The sequence below is a fragment of the Strix uralensis genome, chromosome 9 (assembly GCF_047716275.1).
Source record: "Strix uralensis isolate ZFMK-TIS-50842 chromosome 9, bStrUra1, whole genome shotgun sequence".
NCBI lineage: Eukaryota > Metazoa > Chordata > Aves > Strigiformes > Strigidae > Strix > Strix uralensis.
In genome coordinates this window covers 12080241-12098590 of record NC_133980.1, presented here as the reverse complement: position 1 = coordinate 12098590, position 18350 = coordinate 12080241, and the positions used below count along the sequence as shown (strand labels likewise).

The following is an 18350-nucleotide window of genomic DNA, read 5'->3' as shown; positions in this document are numbered from 1 at the left end:
GTCCCTCACCCCGGCTGTGTCGGGACTGTGATTCAGGCTCATCGTGCAGTGCTCAGTCTCAGCAAGGCTCTGCCTTTTTTGCCCGACATCTTTTTCAAATGACTTTCCAAGCTGTAAGTGGAGCAGGTGCCCCTTGGCCATGGACTGTTTTAACCAGAGTGGGAATTACTCCCAGCGTTTCCATCCCCTCTGAGAGCGCAGCGCTTGGTGGCAAATACCGCTGGATGGCTGTAATGACTGTAATTAAGACACCGTGTCATTGTGCAACTGAAAGCTATGGGCCTACGGAGAAGCACACAGCGTGGTGCGCTTTTAGAAGACTTTTGGCATGCCCAGGATGGCAAGAGGGTACAAAAACATATGTTGCGACAGTAGATCATTCTAAGAAAACCAACTTGACCCCATACTCTCTTCAAGTTACGTCAGAGGGGAAGCGGACAACAAACACCTCCGCACGGAGCAGCGGGCAGTTGCGGCTCCCAGCCTGTGCGCCAGGGGGCGCTGCCCGCCGCCACGGTGCGGAACGCCCCCGTCACGTGACGCGCCCTTCCCGGCCTGGGACTGGCTGAGAGGGATCATGTGCGGCGGGAGGGGGCGTGGCGCGGAGCGGAGCGAGGCCGCGGTTGCCAAGGCGACAAGAGGCGGCGGCGGCGCGGGGCAGGTAGGCCGCGGCGTGGCGGTGCCGGTGGCCCTCGGGGTTTGCTCGCTTCCCTCCCCTCCGGCTGGCTCAGGAGCTGGTAGGGCCGCATGCTCTCGGCCCTGAGGGGCTGGCCGCAGCGCCCCGGCCCGGGTGGGGCGCCCCCCCCAGGCTGCACCCGCAGGCTGCTGTGTGAGGAGCCGCTGTGACCGCCCCGCGGCCTGGCGAGCGCGGCGGTTTGGGTGGGCGAGGGCCGGCTTCGCAACCTCTTTGGAGGTGCCTTATGAGAGGGGGGGCGGATATCTTCCTCATGCGGTTTGTTTGGAGATGAGATCGTGGATGGGCTGCGGTGGGGCTGTGTGAACCGCTGTGCTGTCTGCTACCACCCCCCTTCTTTATGATTTTCTAGGCTTATCAACGATGAGATGTAGCAGTAACACTTAGCGATGGGTGATGTTCTAGCTTATGAAGCTGAGTTACTCGTACTAGTGAGAGAGGTTGGTTTTCTCTCTTTTTTCCTTTTTTTTTTTTTTTGGTTGAAATGAACAAGGAAAAATTTCATAATGCTTGTATTCAGAGCCAGGTGTTGTAACTGTGGTCTAAATTCTAGAGTTATTTATTTGTCTAAGTGTTTGCTACACCCTGAAATCATATTTACTCCTGTCATGCTCTGTAGATTCAAAGGGCTCAATGTTCATTAAATGCCAGCAGTCAAACGTCAAATCAATTTAGAATTATCTATTGTTCATTGCAAATGAGGCTTTCATTAAAGGAACAGTTAAGTTGATTAGATCCACAGACAGCTTTGGGGCTCAGATCCAATCTGTGATAATGGTGAGATCTTTAAAATGTTGCATAGCTGCCTCCTCATTCCATACGTGTATAAAATCACAGAGGCATATAAAAACCCTAGAGCTGATAAAGCCCAGGCTGAAATCCTGAGAGTACTAATCTCCATGGTTTTACGCCTAAACAAGATTTTCCAGCTAGGCACTCCTCTACCCATATTGCCTGTAAGAGTTAAAGAGTTAACCAGGATATATACTAAAGTGTGAAATGGTCCTGTGAAAAAAACAGCGAGAGACAAACTTTCAAGGGTGGATGCCTTTGTGGTAGTCTGTGCCTTCTGGAGAAATTGGCTAAACTGGGATATTTATGATTTGGAACAAGAACACAAACTGTAATCTGTGAAATTCCTGGCTAAACTGAGAGGTGTCACTCTTTCAGAGACGATGTGCTCGGTTGTCAGTACTGTTCTCTAGGATGCAGGAGGAAATTTAGTAGAACTTTAGAGAGACAGTATTTTCCTACTTCATGAGGTACCTGTTCTTCGTTTATTGCTATGCAGCCTTTAGTATTTATGGACACTGCTACATAGAAACTTTAAAGGACTTTGGCAATTCATGCGTCACTTATTAAATCAGTAATAATCTAAAGTTTTTAAAAATATTGTTTCTATATGTTTTTGTCTTGTAGTATTTGGATTTTGCTGAATTTGAAGAAACAGTGAAAGTATTTACAAAGGAATGTAAAATAAAAGGGAAGCCATTACCTAAACCAGCAGGTGTTTCCTCAAGAGATTCAAAAGCTTTGCCTGTTCAGGTGATACATCATTTACACTTACTTTGAGTAATACTAAAAACAGTTAAAGGCCACTAACCACTGTGTGAATTATTGCAGCAATGAGATTATCTGAACAGATTATTGATTATTTGAAGAAGTCTGCTAGCAGTCTTCTTTCAGTGCAGGAACCTTCAAGTTTGGGATGGGTCAAGGACTCTCGTCATTTTGAACCTGAGACAGTAGTTTTGGTTCACACTATTTTAGATTTTTAGGGTGCTATACTTCGATAAGACTGATTTTCACACACCATAGGTATGTATTTTTCCCTTATGGTAAAGGTGGGACCCCAGATCAACGTGCTTGAAAATTTGGGCTTTACTGCTTTGATGGTTGATTCAGGCTCTCAGAGAGGTTAAAGACAGATGGAGAAGGAACATTTAGGTGGTCATTGAATGGTGAGAGATTTTGGATAAAAATTTTCATTCAAAGTGTTCAGATGGTACTTGATTTTTTTCATTTGCTAAACTACTGCTAAAAAAATGTAGCTGTTCTGTGTTTGGTTTTTCACTGAATAGTTTTCCCCTTTGCAGAAAGATTTGCTTACAGCATTTGAAAATGGTGAGCAGAAAGTTTTCTTCCAGCTCTGGGAGGAGCATATTTCACCTTCAGTCCAGGATGATGAACCAGTTGCTCAGAAGCTGGAGTTCTATCTTCACATCCACTTTGCCACCTACCTCTTAAAACACTCTATGGGAAAGCCTGTAAGTTTAGTTCACAGTTCAAACTTCAAATGGCTTTTGTTTGTTTTACTTAATTTATTTGTCTTTAGCGTGGATGAGGATGGAATGTTTAGTAAGAAGAATTCCCAGAATATGTATCCAGTTTTTTGGGCCACAGTCTGCATTTTAGTTGAACCAGACCGCTTGTATTGTGAAGTACAGAGATGGAGGTTGGAGGCGTCCTTATCTTGGAGCTCCTGAAGTATTTTATCTTGGAAAATACCAGCATGCTGATACTTTCACACCTCTAATTGTAGTCCATAGGATATTCTTAAAAAGCTTATTTTGCTTCCAGTTTGGACTGAAGCTGTGTGTTGAAACAAACATTTCTGATAAAATGGGAAAGTTGAATCTTGACCAGCTCAATATATAATATTGAAAACTGTAATTCTAAGCTGTCATAAAATAAAATCTCTGTTACATGGTACTTTCATGATGAAGAGACATTTAAGTAGCCTGGAGTCAGCCAGATCAGCCAAGGCTTAATAGATCCTCCCTTACACCTGTCAGTTGCTACAGGAGTGTTTGGATGCCTTCAGTGTGTTTTCCAGCCACTAAGGAGCTTTTGGTCTGTTCTGTGTGCCAGCTCCCCTTCCTGGTGCTGTGTGAGTGGATTTTATGGTTCTGCAGTTATCACTGAAATAAAGCATGTCTAAAGTAGGTGTTTCCTCTCTGCCCTGAGTGTAGAAATGGCACTCTGCTTTAGAAACCTAGCCTGAAGTGGGCACGAATAATTTACATTCAAAAAGCAATTGTCTCTCTTCTTTTGTTGAACCTGGATGACAGAAACAACAGCATTGATTTAAATTTTCTTGGTGGTGAAAGATAAAATGCTCTCTAGTAAAAATAAATGTTGCTTTTTAGAGAACAAATATTCTGGGATTTCAAACGATATTAATGTATTTAGGTCTCTGTGTTTGCCAGCTTTACAGTGCATGGTAGTTTTCTAGATAATTGTGCTGCTTTATTTCCTAGGACAAAGCTGAACTTGAGGAAAGGATTTCTCATTTTAAGGCATACCTGGAAACAAAAGGAGCTGCACTGAGTCAGACTACAGAGTTTCTTCCCTTCTATGCTTTGCCTTTTGTTCCGAACCCCATGGTACACCCTTCCTTTAAAGAACTTTTCCAGGTAAGTATCTATTTTGCAGAGATGGTATTTATGATGGTTTTTCTCATGGGGTGATAGGTATTGAATGATGTTTAGATTAGTAATAGCTTTTATTGTCTCCTTTAACAGAAACTGTACAATCATAAAAAAACATATATTTGATGGAAGAAGGGTTGTGAGATGCTATCAATAACAAAGTACTGTCTTAAATATATATTTTTATATTTGCTTGAGTCCTAAATCATATGCCAGCTTTGTGTCTGTAAGTAAGGTTTGCTGCCTCTCCTTACTTTCCCCACAACCCTGAAATACGTGTGCTTCTGGGAATCACTGTATAGTAGTTCAAGTCCACGTGCTTGCTTTGAGGTTGTTGCCCTACCCCAGTATCTGTGTATATACAGCTGGATTTAAAACACGATAGCTAGGCATAAGGAGACTGAAGCTGTTTCATTGAATGTGGAAAAGAGAAAGTCAAGTTTATAAGTAATCTTCTTGTAACAGAAAATGAGTCAGTATTTTCTGTGTTCTGAGAGTCTTCCCCCCAACCCCCACCAAAAAAAAATGCTGAAAGAGTGTAGCTGTGCTCAGTGCTTTGGTGAGGGTTGCCAGAGGCATTTTTCCTGGTTAATTTCTTTGTTAAATGTGTTTCAGCCTTTGCCTTTGAATGGCTGTTTAAGCTTCAGTTCTTAGATTTGCATGTGCAAGGTGAGAAGAGAGTGTCAATGTTAGTGTGCTTGAAGTTCAAATTAGATCTCATTTGCAGGTGTGCTTTCAATGTGATGATGATCGACAGTTACTCTATTATTGAAGGGGTAATAAAACACCCTTAGATTGACTGCTTTCTGGGCACCACCCAGGTAGATGGTTACCAGATGATGTCCAGAGCTGTGGTTTGATGTTCCAAAGTATTGGTGGCAATACCTGTGGGAGAGGTACAGCCACCATTTCACCTGCTGATGGCTTGTTCCTGCAGTGCAAAACTGCACCTTAACTTCTTGGTTATGCTGGAAACAGCTGGTTATGTGGTTGCACTCGGTCTGGAGCAAGGAACTGATGTGCTTTATTGCCTGTGAATGTGTGTGTGTAAAGCTCCCATGTACACACATGTACACACACACACGTACACAAATTTGTTTCTAAAATATGTACAATATTTTGCAGAGTTATATGCTTAAAATGCTTCGCCATCCTACCACATGGACCATTGTGCTGGCTTATCCAAGCAGCTGTGGGCAGTTAATGTGGTGGGAGGAGATATGTTCAGCCTGCATTGCTCTCCCACACTTTTTGATATCAAATTAAAGCTTAAGTGATACTTGCCCTAGGGCTGACTTCGGATGTACCAGCTGATGAGGAGCTCCAGTGTAACACCAAAAAAAGGCATATACTGCCATTTTCCTTTGGGACTAGCTATAAATAATGAGATGTACTGGTTGACCTCAGAGATGGGATATAACTACTCTTTTAATTATACTTAGCGGCTTTTTTTTTTTTTTTAATGCCTTATCTAAGATGAGGTCCTTAGGTTTATTCATAGTAACCCAGTGTCCAAGCTCTTAGTCCACAGTCACTCATATTTTCTTGTGGGAATTGAACATCTCATTCCATGTTAGTGTTGAAACACAGATTGTTTTACATTTGAGAAAGAACAGCAGTGAGTCACTAGTCTACTGAGCAGTGTTCTTAAGGCATTTTTTTTTTCCCTCAGGCATCCTGATGCTTTATATAGCTGGAGTTCCTGTCTGTTTGTGTAATACATCTTGAAAAATAATATACACTCCCCTCTGTAGGAGATATGGTTCCTTTGGTAATATACACGTACTGTGGTGCACTACTGTCTGGAATCTGAATTGGTAAATGCAGCAAGTAAATTCTGTACGCTCTCTGGCGTCGTGAAATAAGGGCAAATCTGAGCTGCGAGAACAGCTTGTAGCATATACATATGCAGCAGTAAATTTAGGAAGCTCCTGGTACTTGTTGGAAGATACTGCTTTTTCATCTGTTGGCTAGCTTTTTGTCAAACAGAAACTAGCTTAACTGAAGGTTTGAAATAGAAGAAATAGTATTCAGTGAATTCTTAAGTGTAGTTTGGCTTTTTTCCTTAAGTATAATTTTCTTGTGCTTATGAGATACTATGTGAGGCAGAAAACAGCATTCCAGTTAGTGGCTGATATGTTGGTCTATTTTTTGTACGTGAGTTGTTTTTCTCCAAATCCTTATTTTAGAAATGTTGTACCCTGATCACTGATGTCATGTCAGTGACTCTTGCAATAGTTATTGACAAAATTTACAGTTCCCGGATCTTGTTAGGAGTGAAAGATGGCTACAGTGATTACTTTTTGAAAACTGAGCAATGGAAAATTGTTCACTTTATACTCTATCTAATAAATGTAAAATCCATGTTCATATTTTAATCTTTTTCTCAAGTTGCTTATATTTAAAGGTACTTCTAATCTAGGGGCAGTTGTTGCATGTGCATACGAGGCACCAATGCTATATGATAATTTTACACCTGAAATATAGATACATTGTGCTTTTAGAACTCTTGTCTAGAAATAATACTGAACTCTCTTCTAACTTCTGTACACTTTTATGGGTGGCTAGCAAACACATTTGCTTCAGTAACAGTGAAGGGAAAATCTTTTCAATACAATGCTGGCTGCCTTGTTTACTAGTGGAAGGTTGCTGTCATCCAGACAGTACTTTCAGCAGAGTGTACATATTTGGTGAACAACCGTCATCATTTGTTTTTGTTTTCAAGGATTCTTGGACATTGGATTTAAGGACAAGATTGGAAAAGTTCCTGTCTCTGACTCTCAAAGCCAGACAGACTCCTCGGCTTCTCACTTTATTTGTATCCTTTGAGGAAACACTTTGAAGATAATTAGAATTATTATAAAGTGGCAGTAAAATTTATTGGAAGAGTGTGCTGCTGAGATTTATTGCAGAATTGCAGTAACGTTGCATTTCAGTGTTATGGTAGGAAACATTGTTTATATTCCACATTCAAAAAAAACTTTTGAAAAGTTATGTAAAGACAATGTATAGATGCATGTAAACCTGCATATTTATCATATGACCATTCTTTGCTTCCATGTATAAAGTACAGGATGCCCGAAAGAACTGACCTAACCTGACTTCTTTCTCAGCATTTGTAAAGCTGTTAGTCTTTTCAGTTAGCCATTTCAGGGACTAGCTGAAAGTTTTCCAGGGCTTTTAAGGGTTCCAGAAATTATTGTTTTACTAAATGTCTTGTGCTTTAGACTATATTGTTTTTCTAACAATATTGTTTAAGCTGTGTTGTCAGGCCTAATTTGCAAACTAACTAGCTGTATGACAAATTTTCTTCTCCATGTTTTGTCAGTACAGTTAAAGGCAAGGTAGAGAGAACTGAACTGGATTCTTTGTTTCTGGCTTTTTTTCCTTTTTTTTCCTCTTTTTTTTTTTTTTTTTTTTAATACAGGAGAAGTTGAAAGTCCTTTTCCTGCTATAGCTTTATTCTAAAGCAGTGTGTTGCCATGGTGGTATTGAATGATGAGCTGGAAATGACATTCCTTCTGTTCCATTCCTGCCCATTTGCCAGGATGGGGAGCAGTGATCAAAACACTGCTTTTACTCCCATGTTACAGATGTTCGTGTGGGAGTCTGGCATAGAACGGTTGAAGAAAATTTTCTCTCTGATAATTCCTCTTTATGGAGTAATGGACTGGATCCTAATTGAGCCCTGAATATTTCTTAGGTATAAAACATCACTTGTCCTAAAACACTTGCATATTTGTATGTTGATTTTATGTAAAATCAGCAGTTTAACTTTCAGTTTTGGTGTTGATACATTTAGATTGAAGTTACAGTATCTTATACTTCAGGGCTGGATCTAGTATCTTTTAAGGTCAGCAAAAAGTATCAAGTCTCCATGCAACATTGTACATTCTGCACTTACAAGATATTTATATATGTATTTATTCTTGCTCTCCTGTGAAGCATCAGGCATTGGCTGTTGCCTGGGACAGTAGGAATATTTGGCTTGGTTGGGTTTGCCAGTTGGTTGAATTTCTCATTCTGCGTCTCGAACAAACACATACTGAAAGGATGCACATTTTCCTGAACTGCTCCTGCTCGTACAACAGAAGGAGAATGGACAGTGCAACAAAGGTAAATGCTGAGGTGTGGTAAGGATATTCTGTAGGATTATTAGGGGCTATAATGGTAGTGGAAAGTACACCTGCAATGACAGAAACTAGAGATGCATGGCAAAAAGTCCTTTGAAATCCAGACCCCTTTCTTGGTGATAGTTATTGCTAGACTGCTTGAGGTAAGTAGGGTTGAGCATAGGCGTGTACTAGAAATGGGAGAGGGCCTAGTAGCAGGATTTGTATTTTAAGTCTATTCTGCCCTGAAATATAGTAAAAACAAGTGGAGATCTCTGTACAAAGTGTATACCAGGTCTCCATTTTTAGTTATGATGAACATAAGTTTCCTCAGATTCCTTTTCTGTACCTGCTTATGCCTACCTGCGTCTTCCAGATTTCAAATCTCATTCAGTTATTCTGATGATCTTAGACAAAGTTGATTTTTGCCCTTATTCACTCATCCTGTTTAAACTCCTAAACCAGTACATATTGGTATCTCCTGAATAAGAATGTAAGTATGACTCTCCGATGTGTTGCATTTTCAGGTAAGCTCTTCATATACACTTAGGTGTGTAAGTGACTTGAGGCCTTTTAAAAAATAATTTCAGCACTGAATCCCATTAGATGCTGATGGTACTTGAAATATGTGCTTTTTAAAAGTCAGCTCAATAGATAGAACTTAGGTTCCCAACTACCTTTCATTCATTATTTCACTTGACTTTCTATGTTCACTTCATTGGTAGGGATGTGTGTGAGTCCAGCTTTGTTCCTAAAATGGCTTTTCCTCTTGAGTTATTTTAATCTGTAGTTTTACACTGAGGATTTGCTATTTATAAATTGAATTAAGGAGGAAGTTAGGCTCATCTCGCGGTGTGAGTTCCATGTATTTTCTTTGTTATTTTGTGCTCTGTGTTGCATTAGACTTTCATTGAATAATAGAAAAATTTTTGTGGATTTTTATTTTCCAGAAGTTACTCTTCTTCCTTGTAGTGGACTTTTCCTGAAGGCAATAATTCCATACTCTGATTAAAAAGAAGTAACTGTATGATTGGGCCCGAATTATTTTGGGCCTAATTATTGTTATTTGGGCAGGTTGTGTGCTTTGTACAAGTACAGGGACTGTCATGGTATTGAATGCATGCAGGTCAGCCTTAATTTGTAGATCTGTTACGTGCCTTGGAGGTTGAGTTGGTTGGGATTGTTCGTAAGATTTCTTGAGGCCTGTCTCATGAAAGTTTTGGATCTGAGAGGTTATTTTTGCACTATGCTGCTGAGATTGCGTGGGAACCACAGTACATACTGTTGGAGAATGTTTACTTTATCAGTGAAGGAGAAATGCAAAGAAAATTAATATGCAACACATGAATGAAGAGCAGTATGGCAAAGTCCTGAAAACCCTTTTGTAAATAGTTGGCAGTCATTAGTCTGACATACTGAAGCACTTCAAGTTTGGGTGGGGTGGTGCATATGCTCTTGAGGGTGTCCTGGAGAGTTTAGTGTGTTTACCTTGCCTGATTAACCTGCTACAGTCTGGCTTTTTCCCATTTGCTAAAAAACTTTAATACCTGTAAGACTTCCAAAGCTATCTTTGTGGCAGTTGTGCTTAACTTACAACTCTCCCATATGTTTTCAGTTTGGCTGGAAAGAGAATTATTGCAGAATGGTTGGCATCTTGCACAGAGAGCTTCAGACCTGCTGTGTGTCCTCTGTGCTAACAGGAACGGAGGGAATGAAGTACTTGGAAGTGTGTTCAGCTACTGCCTTGTTATAAATTCGTGGCTGAGGTCACAGACACTCTTACACTGTTTCGGGGAAGGGGAGAGTAGGGGAAGTGTATCAGGCTGCTGCACAAGAGAAGGTGAAGTGTGACCTACCTGTCTGTCAAGATTTGCGATAGGCTGAATGACTATTAATGTGGAAAGATGTCAATTTAGAATATGGATAGTAATTTTTATGGAAGCAAGGTAAGCAAGAAGGAGACAAGGCAACTACTGCCTCTCCTGAGAGCAAGGTTTCGGCATCACCTAAGGAGCCCTGGTGTCTGACAGCAGCTCTTGGGACCCGCAGCCCCTCTGCTGAGAGCTCTGCTGCATTGTATGCAGGAACCCAACCTGGCTGAGTCAGTGCTTCTAGCAAAGTGTGTGAGGATGGGCTGAGACTAGACAGACACAGAGAGCAAGCACAAGTTCAGGAAGCATGTTTGAGGTGTAGGTAAGTTGTCGACAACCAATTTCTCACTTAGAGAGCAAAGCTTATTGTGGAATTATGTGCATATGCGTAACGCCTTGGCTGCTCATAGGAATGAATTCAAAACATTAAAAAGGCTTCACAATTACGTACCTAAGAAAGCAGGCAAGAATACCGGTAGAAACATGCAGTAGTTCAGATGATACCTAGTGCCAGCATCTTTATTTGGCAGAGTTGCAAGCTTTACTGTGTGCTTCCTAAACCAGGTAGTTAGTTATCTGTCCTTTATTTTTCCCTTTTTTCCTCCACATATGAATAATGGTTCTGGTAGGTATTAGATCCAGAGCTTTTTTTTTCCCCCTTCTATAAGCTATCATATGTAGAAAGCATTTGTCAGTGTTGGGAGTTGTGTCTGGGAGAGGGAAAGAGGGAAGCCCAAGGTGTTGTGTTACTCTCTGACTCCTGTTATGGCTGCAGTATGATCACACCTGCAAGGTGACATAAATATGAACTGCCTCTGAAAGGCACCCTTTCCTTTTCCCCAATCCTGACTCAGATGGCAATGATTTAACATTTTAAACAAGCAACTAAATATTAATTTTTACCTGGACTGGTAGCTCCCTGATCTGTCTGCACGACTGCTGATACTGCTTGTGGGGATATGGCAGGTATGCATGGGGGAAATGGGGCAGCGCAGGACCAGCTCTTCCAACAGCTGTCTGTACTTGAGTCAGCTACATGTCAATGATGAAAACTTCCTGCTTTTTCAGTAAGAGAAGCTGTCAGGAAATACTTTTCCTTTTTTAGTAAAATTACTTGTGTGAGAAGACAGTGATACAAAAAATGCAAGATATGCTGAGACTTTTTGATTCCTCTCTTTGACTCGCTTTTCTCAGTAAAGGCCAGTGTTTATAATCAATAATCCCTGGATTTAACAGGCAGGGGCTAAATTGGATCCCATTTCTTAATTTCCAAGACTAGCATTCATGAGCTGCATTGAGTTTTGGTTATGTAGTTTTTCCCGGTGACTGTAGTTGGAAGATGGATTTTCATCACTGGAAAGTTTCCCCACTGGGCTATGAAAAGCAAGCAGATTATGAGTAGGTTTATGTTTGGTGCTTCCAACTTTCCTCAGAGTGAAAGTCACGCTCTAGATACAACACATTTGATTCAGAAATTTCCAGTGGATATATCACAGTTAAAATGTATTCAGTTTGCTCATCTAGGCAAAGGAACAAAGTGCTGAAGAATGGCTAGTTTGTGCAGTGGTTGCTCTCAGAATCTTTATTAGTTTAGAAAAACATTCTTGTTTTGGAGCTGTATAATATTAAAGCTATGGTAGCGGTTTAGCAGTGATGGCTGTAGAGCAAAAATAAAATCAAAGTTGAATGATTATTATCAAGGAAGAATAATTTGGGTTGTCTTTGGAAGCTATCTTGTCTCTTCTGATTTTCAAGTTGATGAATATTGATTGCAGTTGAGATGGTTTTAACAGCTTAAAGAATTGTAAAAAGTTTGGTGCTCTCAGCAAGGTTACTTAATGTTACTGGGAGCTATTCTAGTGTTCTGTTGGTTTTGTTGGTTTTTTTTTTCCAAGTGCATTTTGCTAGATTTGAGCACGATCTGTGGCTTGTCACAGCTTCTATTGTTACTTCACCCTAGTTTTGGCTCCTTCCTAAAAAGTATAAGAAAAAAATCACAAGGATGGCTTGATTTGCAGTTTCATATCAGGTGTCAGTCAAATCCTGCAGGTGCAGAATGCTGTGATTCATGAATGGTTCTCAGAAGGCAGCCATTCTTAGAGGGGAGGAAGCTGTGAGAGTAAAATAACTGTCTTTTTTTTCTGAACTTGTAGATTTTGAAAAAGTACATATTAGAAGTAAGTAAATTTACCTTCTCTGTATTCCATGCTTTAAGACTGTCAATTTATACCTAAAGTTTATAGCTAAATTCTATTAATGCACATTTTCTCTAAAATATCTCAATAAAAAGATAATATTGCTAAATTTTCCAAAAGTAAAAATATGCTGTTCTGCCATCTACTGCTTTTAATATAAATGAGATAAGAGCAGCCTATTTCAGAAACACTAAAATCCATAAGATGTGACAAGTTTTTAAAGCAATTTCCAACATCTGAATTCACAGAGATCTAAATAACTTTGATCTTTTCCATTTGTAATGAAAACTTTTACAAACAGTTCTATCTGAATAGTATTTTTCTGGCAGTTTTGCGTGTCTTACGTCCACGTTTATCACTTTTTGAAGCAGTTTGTCGGAAGTTGTGTGGCAGATATTTGTTCATGATTAGTACATCACTACCTGCAATATAACTAGATTGCCATGGTAGAAGATGACTTGTGAAGGCTCTACCAGATAAGCCATGGTGCTAATACAGCATGTCCACTCCCCATTTTTCCCTCTGCTGAAGATTACCACCCCCCTACACCAGTTGCCATGGGACAGCAGAGTTTCATGCCCAAGTTCAGAGAGCAGGGGAGCAAATGGCAAGGGATAGCTTTTGAATAAGTACACCTAAATTCTCCAGAGCTTGTTTATCATGGCTCCAAGGTACTATGTGTTGAGCTTTTTTTAAACACAGAGCATAACTGTGTGGTGAAACTTTGTACTGCTTAGGATTCTCCAGATGAATTTCCCAAAGATTTCTGCTTATATCAGTTATGTTTTGCAGTGCTTCTGTGTTACAGGAACATATGATCTACATCTTTTTGGAGAGAGATATCATGAAAGTGAATCATGAAAGAGGATAATGGTTTCCTCAAAGATCATGGGCAAAGTCTGTTCAAAGCCAGGAACAGGAACTAGGTTTTCTAGTTTCCAGTTTGCATCTTAGCTACTTCATTTTACTTCCCCTTGGGTCTATTTGGACCTAACTGTGTCACACTGGGCTGTGTGGAATGCTCTACTCTAACCCAAAACATTTTTAAATCTGTAAAAACAAATCCTATTTCTGTTTGAAACTCTGTAGTCAAGCTGATTCCTGCCCATTGATTAACAGAAAGTCCTATGGCAGATACTCAGTCTGTTTCCAGATGGGTGTGATGCCATTTTCACAAAACTAGAGCAATAGTGGCTTTTCAGCAAAATAATTTAAAACATAATGTTCTAGCAAAATACATAAACATCAGCGGTAACAATAACGTTATTGTGCCTCCCTTCATAGTTTTGTCCAGTCATGAAGATGTTCATTGTGGTACACAGCTTCAGATTCTGTGCCTGACTTCCATGTAGAACGCTAATTTGGCTAGGTCTGAGACTGGGATGGAGGAGACAGTTTTTGGTCCTTAGTTTCCTTCTTTCATCTCTAAAGTAATTGAACCCAAAGGAACAAAAAGTATCAGAAATGTAACTTTTTTTGGTTTTGTTATTTTCAGAAACTGAAGGTACTAAAAGTAACTAATACAGCTTACCATCAACCAGTAAGTGATGGAATCACCTGAACAATATTGTGTAGAACTAGAGAATAAAGTAGAGAATTCCCTGCAAGTTCAAAGAATTCAGTGAATATTTTATTAGCAGATGAGGAACTAGATAACTTGACTGTTGGTTTGGGTTTTTCTTCTGTGAGTTGTACCATTTTCCTTAGAAGATAGAAGACTTACTATTTACTTTAAAATAAGCAAAGCACTACATAACCTAAATATCAGTGTTCTATTTCTATAAATTAACTGGAGAAAACACCCAGCCTCGCAGTGTAATCTAACAAACACTGACATGGATCTCTGGGCACTGTCATTCTCCTGTTTTGTTGTTTTATCTTTAAAGTGGTCGCTTGACCTTTCCAGTTGCTCGGTGTGATAATGTTTTTTACCCACTGTTACTTTAGTGAATGTAGAAGATAGTGCATGAATCTCATCTGCAAATAGGAAGTTCAGTTAACCAAGTCTGAGCTGCATTTTGTCATACGTTCTTCTGATTTGAAGCCCACAACCTCATTTTGTCTCTGATAGCATGGAACTTCTTGTATTAACAGACCTTTAAAACAGTATCCTCTTCACAAATATATTCAGTGATGTTTACTGTCTAATAGTAGTATTGCTGCTGTAACTGTGACGCAATTGTTTCTTTGAGCAGTTAAGGCAAAATAAATACTTGTAGCTGTTGCGATGCAATGAAATCACTCTAGTGGTGTGGAATTATCCTTGCAGTGAAATTCCACCCCTTGTATAAAAGTAATTCCACAGCAGCAGTTGAAGTTGTCCCTTCAGAGCACTAGAAATGCTGTGATGGTTTTTCTTTTTTATTATTCTCTTGACAGAAATGCTGCAACATCTTCATCAACAGTTAGTGGAATCTGAGCAGAGGACCATGACCTACCTGAAACGATTTAACAAAATGCAGGCAGACTACCATAATCTCATTGGAGTCACTGCAGAGCTGGTGGATTCCTTGGAGGCCACAGTCAATGGCAAGATGGTAAGAGACGACTCAGACGTGTACTTGCTCCCCCACCTCCCAGAAAATGGAGAGAGAAGGCCACTAAAGTGTGAATTAAGCTTTGTAGTTATGAGCATTTCTGTAAGTATTGTGTCTCTTTACTAATGAAACACAGCACTTTGGATGAGAGATTCTTCTGTTGCCCCTGTGTACTAGGATAAAGGTAGTGCAGAAGAGGGATTGAATTGTGCTGGCTCAGAAATCTTGACGAAACTATAACCATCTCACAAGATGTCTCAGATCTCTTGTCAGAGTCTCCTCTCGAGCTTTGGCATCAGCAGTGATTAGAGGGCATTTCTGTAATTACTAACTGCAGTCCAGCTCATCAGAGGTTGTATATTTTAAACTGCTGCCAGATCTGTTTTAAATTACACTGTGGTGGAAACAATCTTCTCATCCAAAATTTTGGTGAGAAAAAGCTTTGCTCTCTGTTCTGCTAAGATGAACTTGTTAATTTAATTTGTAAAGAGAAATGGGGTAGGAGTGAATGAGTTATTCACTGTGTGAAAGAGGCCACGTGTACGTGACCAGAGAAGGTACAACTTTCTTGTGGGTATTTTTTTATACAAAGGTGATTTTATGCTTCATCTTTTGCGCTGCCTTCTCTGTGAGTGTGCCTCTGTACTATAGAAGATTATTCTTATGGTAGATGTTAGTGGCCTCTTAGCTGCTTTTAAAGGAGCTGTGAATTGTTAGCAGGGAGAATGACCTGGGAGTTCCTGTGCTGCCTACTGAAAAGTCAGTATATGCCTTCCTCCCTTCATCAGCATGAACATCTTGCAGTTTGTTACGCTGCATCTGGGGTCACTGTCTGCTCACATCATTACTGCAGGGTAGAATTTGCCTGTGGGTGTCGATTTTGCTTTACAGCAGATTAGGAAAGGTATCTACTCACATGAACTTCGATAACAGTAAGAAATACATAGTCGTTCATTTGCTGCCTCCCATTTCACACTTCAGTGCTCTCCAAGATGATATTCTCTTCCCTTCTGTGGTGGAGCAACCAGGCACTGGTTATCTTTTGTTGCGGATGCTTGTTTAATTTCCTTTGTAAGCCTTGTGCTGGGAGTCATTTGATCCTTTCCAGGTGTGTCCAGCTGAGGGTGCTCTTTCGTTATGAAACTTGGTTTCTGTCATTTCTGAATCCAAAGTGAAGTTGGGTACTGAATAAAATCATGTTGAAGTTACAGCCTTCTGAATTTGAAGCGTTTTGTTGTCTCACTATAGGTCTAAGAATATCAGAAGTGTCCCCATTCGCATTTCTATAATCTCAGTCCTCTTGCCTCTTTTCTGGGAAAGCTAGTAACTGTTCTAAAATTTAGCAGTTCTATTGTGATGGACGTTTTCCAGAACAAAAAAACCCACTGAGATGTTTTGCATTGAAACACAAAGTACTGTAAGTACTGTACTGTGTAATTCATATTTATTCTCTCTGCTGTACAAGACAGTTGTGTAAGTTCTGCTCTTTAGCTAGACAACACATCAGCATATCACCATCTAAGTCTAAAGCACAAAACTGTTGGGCAACTTACCTTTTGACTGAGGAAAATCTGTATGCAAACATAGGTGTGACAAACTGTTTTTCTTCTAGACTCTCTGAAAATGTTTAGTGTTAGTTTTGTAAATAGCATAACTATTCCCAGATGAAGAGAGTTTAGGCTTTTCTTAATTTCTGAACAGAACTGTAGTTGCAGTGCTTGCCTTGTGCTTACATTGACAAGTCTCAGGTGTGTGATTTCTTGCCCTCTTAAAAAAAAAATGCAAAACACAAACAACCTTTAGTATAGAAACACTTATCTTGTAGAAAGTTTTATATAATCCTGTTTTCTCTTTGTTTCCTAATTTTTAGATCACACCAGAGTATCTTCAAAGTGTTTGTGTTCGCTTGTTTAGCAATCAGATGAGACAAAGTGTAGCACATAGTATTGACTTCACAAGGCCTGGAACTGTAAGTATTAATGTTTGGGTTTTTTACAGTAGCTGTCTCAAAAGACAATACCACTTAAGCTGTATATTGAACAAGGAATGTGAGGTAGTAAAGACAAAACATAGTGTGTCTAAGCTTGGATAAGAATATGGCAATCATAAGATTTTTTGATTTGAAATGCTGGTGAATGACACAGTTACACAGTCATAGCTGCATAAGTGTGATTAATTCTGTTGTTATGATAACAGTAAGCTGTGTATCTGTTAAAACACTAACTGAATTTTTTAAAAAAATCTCAAACCTTAAAACTCATGTCCTGACTGTGGTTTGATGGCACATCTTAGCCAATTTAATTTTGCTAAAAAAGGGTGGTGGTTGCTTAGCTCTGGACACATTCTCTGTTCCTTTCTGCTGTCAGTGATGCTCCTATAACCCTAGAGTGAATTGGCTTAACCTGCTAAAGGAGAAGCATCAGACAGGATCATGAGAACAAACAGGGAAAAGAGGAGGAAGGGAGGGCTTCCCTTATTTGTAAGAGCTAGTTGTTAGCTGGGCAGTTAGATGATACGCCTAAACCACCTTGTTGATTTACATGATGGGCTTTAACCCCATATCTAAGGATCTTAGATCTTATTGATAAGCAGCTCAGGATCCCTAGGGTTTTTTTCTTCCCACTTCACCAGCCTCTTGTTCCTTTTCAGATGGCTGCAGTATACCTAGCTGCTTATGCCCATTAATGTTCTGCTTGATCTCTTCTGCCTAAATGGAGAGGGAGCTGCTTTTTTTTCAGCAACAGAACCAGCTTAGGATAGTTTCTAGTGTCTGTGAAACCGTGCCTGGGAGTGTGAAATTTTAAATAACTTAATGATAGTGTAAGAGCTGTTCAGTAGTACAACCTTTTTTAATACCTAGCTTGTTCAAATTTTTCAAATAAGCGTTAACATTAAAATTGCACTAAAACGTTTTAGTATTAAAATATTATGTGCCACTGCTTCACAAAGACAAGCCAAAGTCATGAACTGCTTATTGGTTTTGCTGTGGCAGACATTCACGTATACTTAACTTTGTAGTAGGAGAGCTTTGTGAAGTGTCAAAGGAAAAGCAGAAAAAAATAAGATTCTTGCTCCTTATTCTAGCCAAGGTTTTTAATAACAATGACGCTATGGGTACATTTTGTTCCTCTTAAATCTGTTACAGAAAGATGAGGAGATAATAAAAATGTTCCCTTGTGCTAATATTTTCAGATATAAATATTATTCCTCATTGCTCTTCAAGCTGTTTTAAATGCCCTCACTTCCCTGTTAATGGTCATCATTCCTTTCTCTGACTTGCCATGTATTTAGGAGATCCACTCGCAGCCTTTGCAGGCTGCATATCCCAGGGTTTCAGGAAGGAACCAGGACTGCTGTTTGCTACCTCAACATGAGGGACTGTCTGTAACTCCTCTCTCCTCAGATTTACACCATGTCCATGGTGCATGGTTATGCTATCTCCCACCCCATAATTTACCTCCCCCCCCATCTTCTAACCAACAATTTTCAGGAGTCTTCCCTCTTTCCCTG

The 18350-nt window shown here is 39.8% G+C and overlaps 1 protein-coding gene across 9 annotated transcripts in view; it reads left to right on the top strand.

Annotated features, from left to right (window-relative positions):
- The first annotated feature begins 592 nt into the window (after positions 1-592).
- The window catches only part of ARMC9 (armadillo repeat containing 9), a 72060-nt gene continuing 54302 nt past the window's right edge, over positions 593-18350 (top strand). For 7 of the 9 annotated variants that reach the window (XM_074877288.1, XM_074877294.1, XM_074877290.1 and 4 more), the window contains exons 1-9: positions 593-661; positions 1047-1134; positions 2114-2239; positions 2791-2961; positions 3955-4110; positions 6851-6943; positions 8217-8241; positions 14683-14840; positions 16711-16809. In XM_074877288.1, the coding sequence (XP_074733389.1) occupies positions 1084-1134; positions 2114-2239; positions 2791-2961; positions 3955-4110; positions 6851-6943; positions 8217-8241; positions 14683-14840; positions 16711-16809 (879 nt within the window). In that variant the 5' untranslated portion in view covers positions 593-661; positions 1047-1083. Of the gene's footprint in view, positions 662-716; positions 738-1046; positions 1135-2113; positions 2240-2628; positions 2656-2790; positions 2962-3954; positions 4111-6850; positions 6944-8216; positions 8242-14682; positions 14841-16710; positions 16810-18350 lie in introns of those variants that run through there. The other 2 variants (XM_074877287.1, XM_074877291.1) reach the window with 2 other exon arrangements.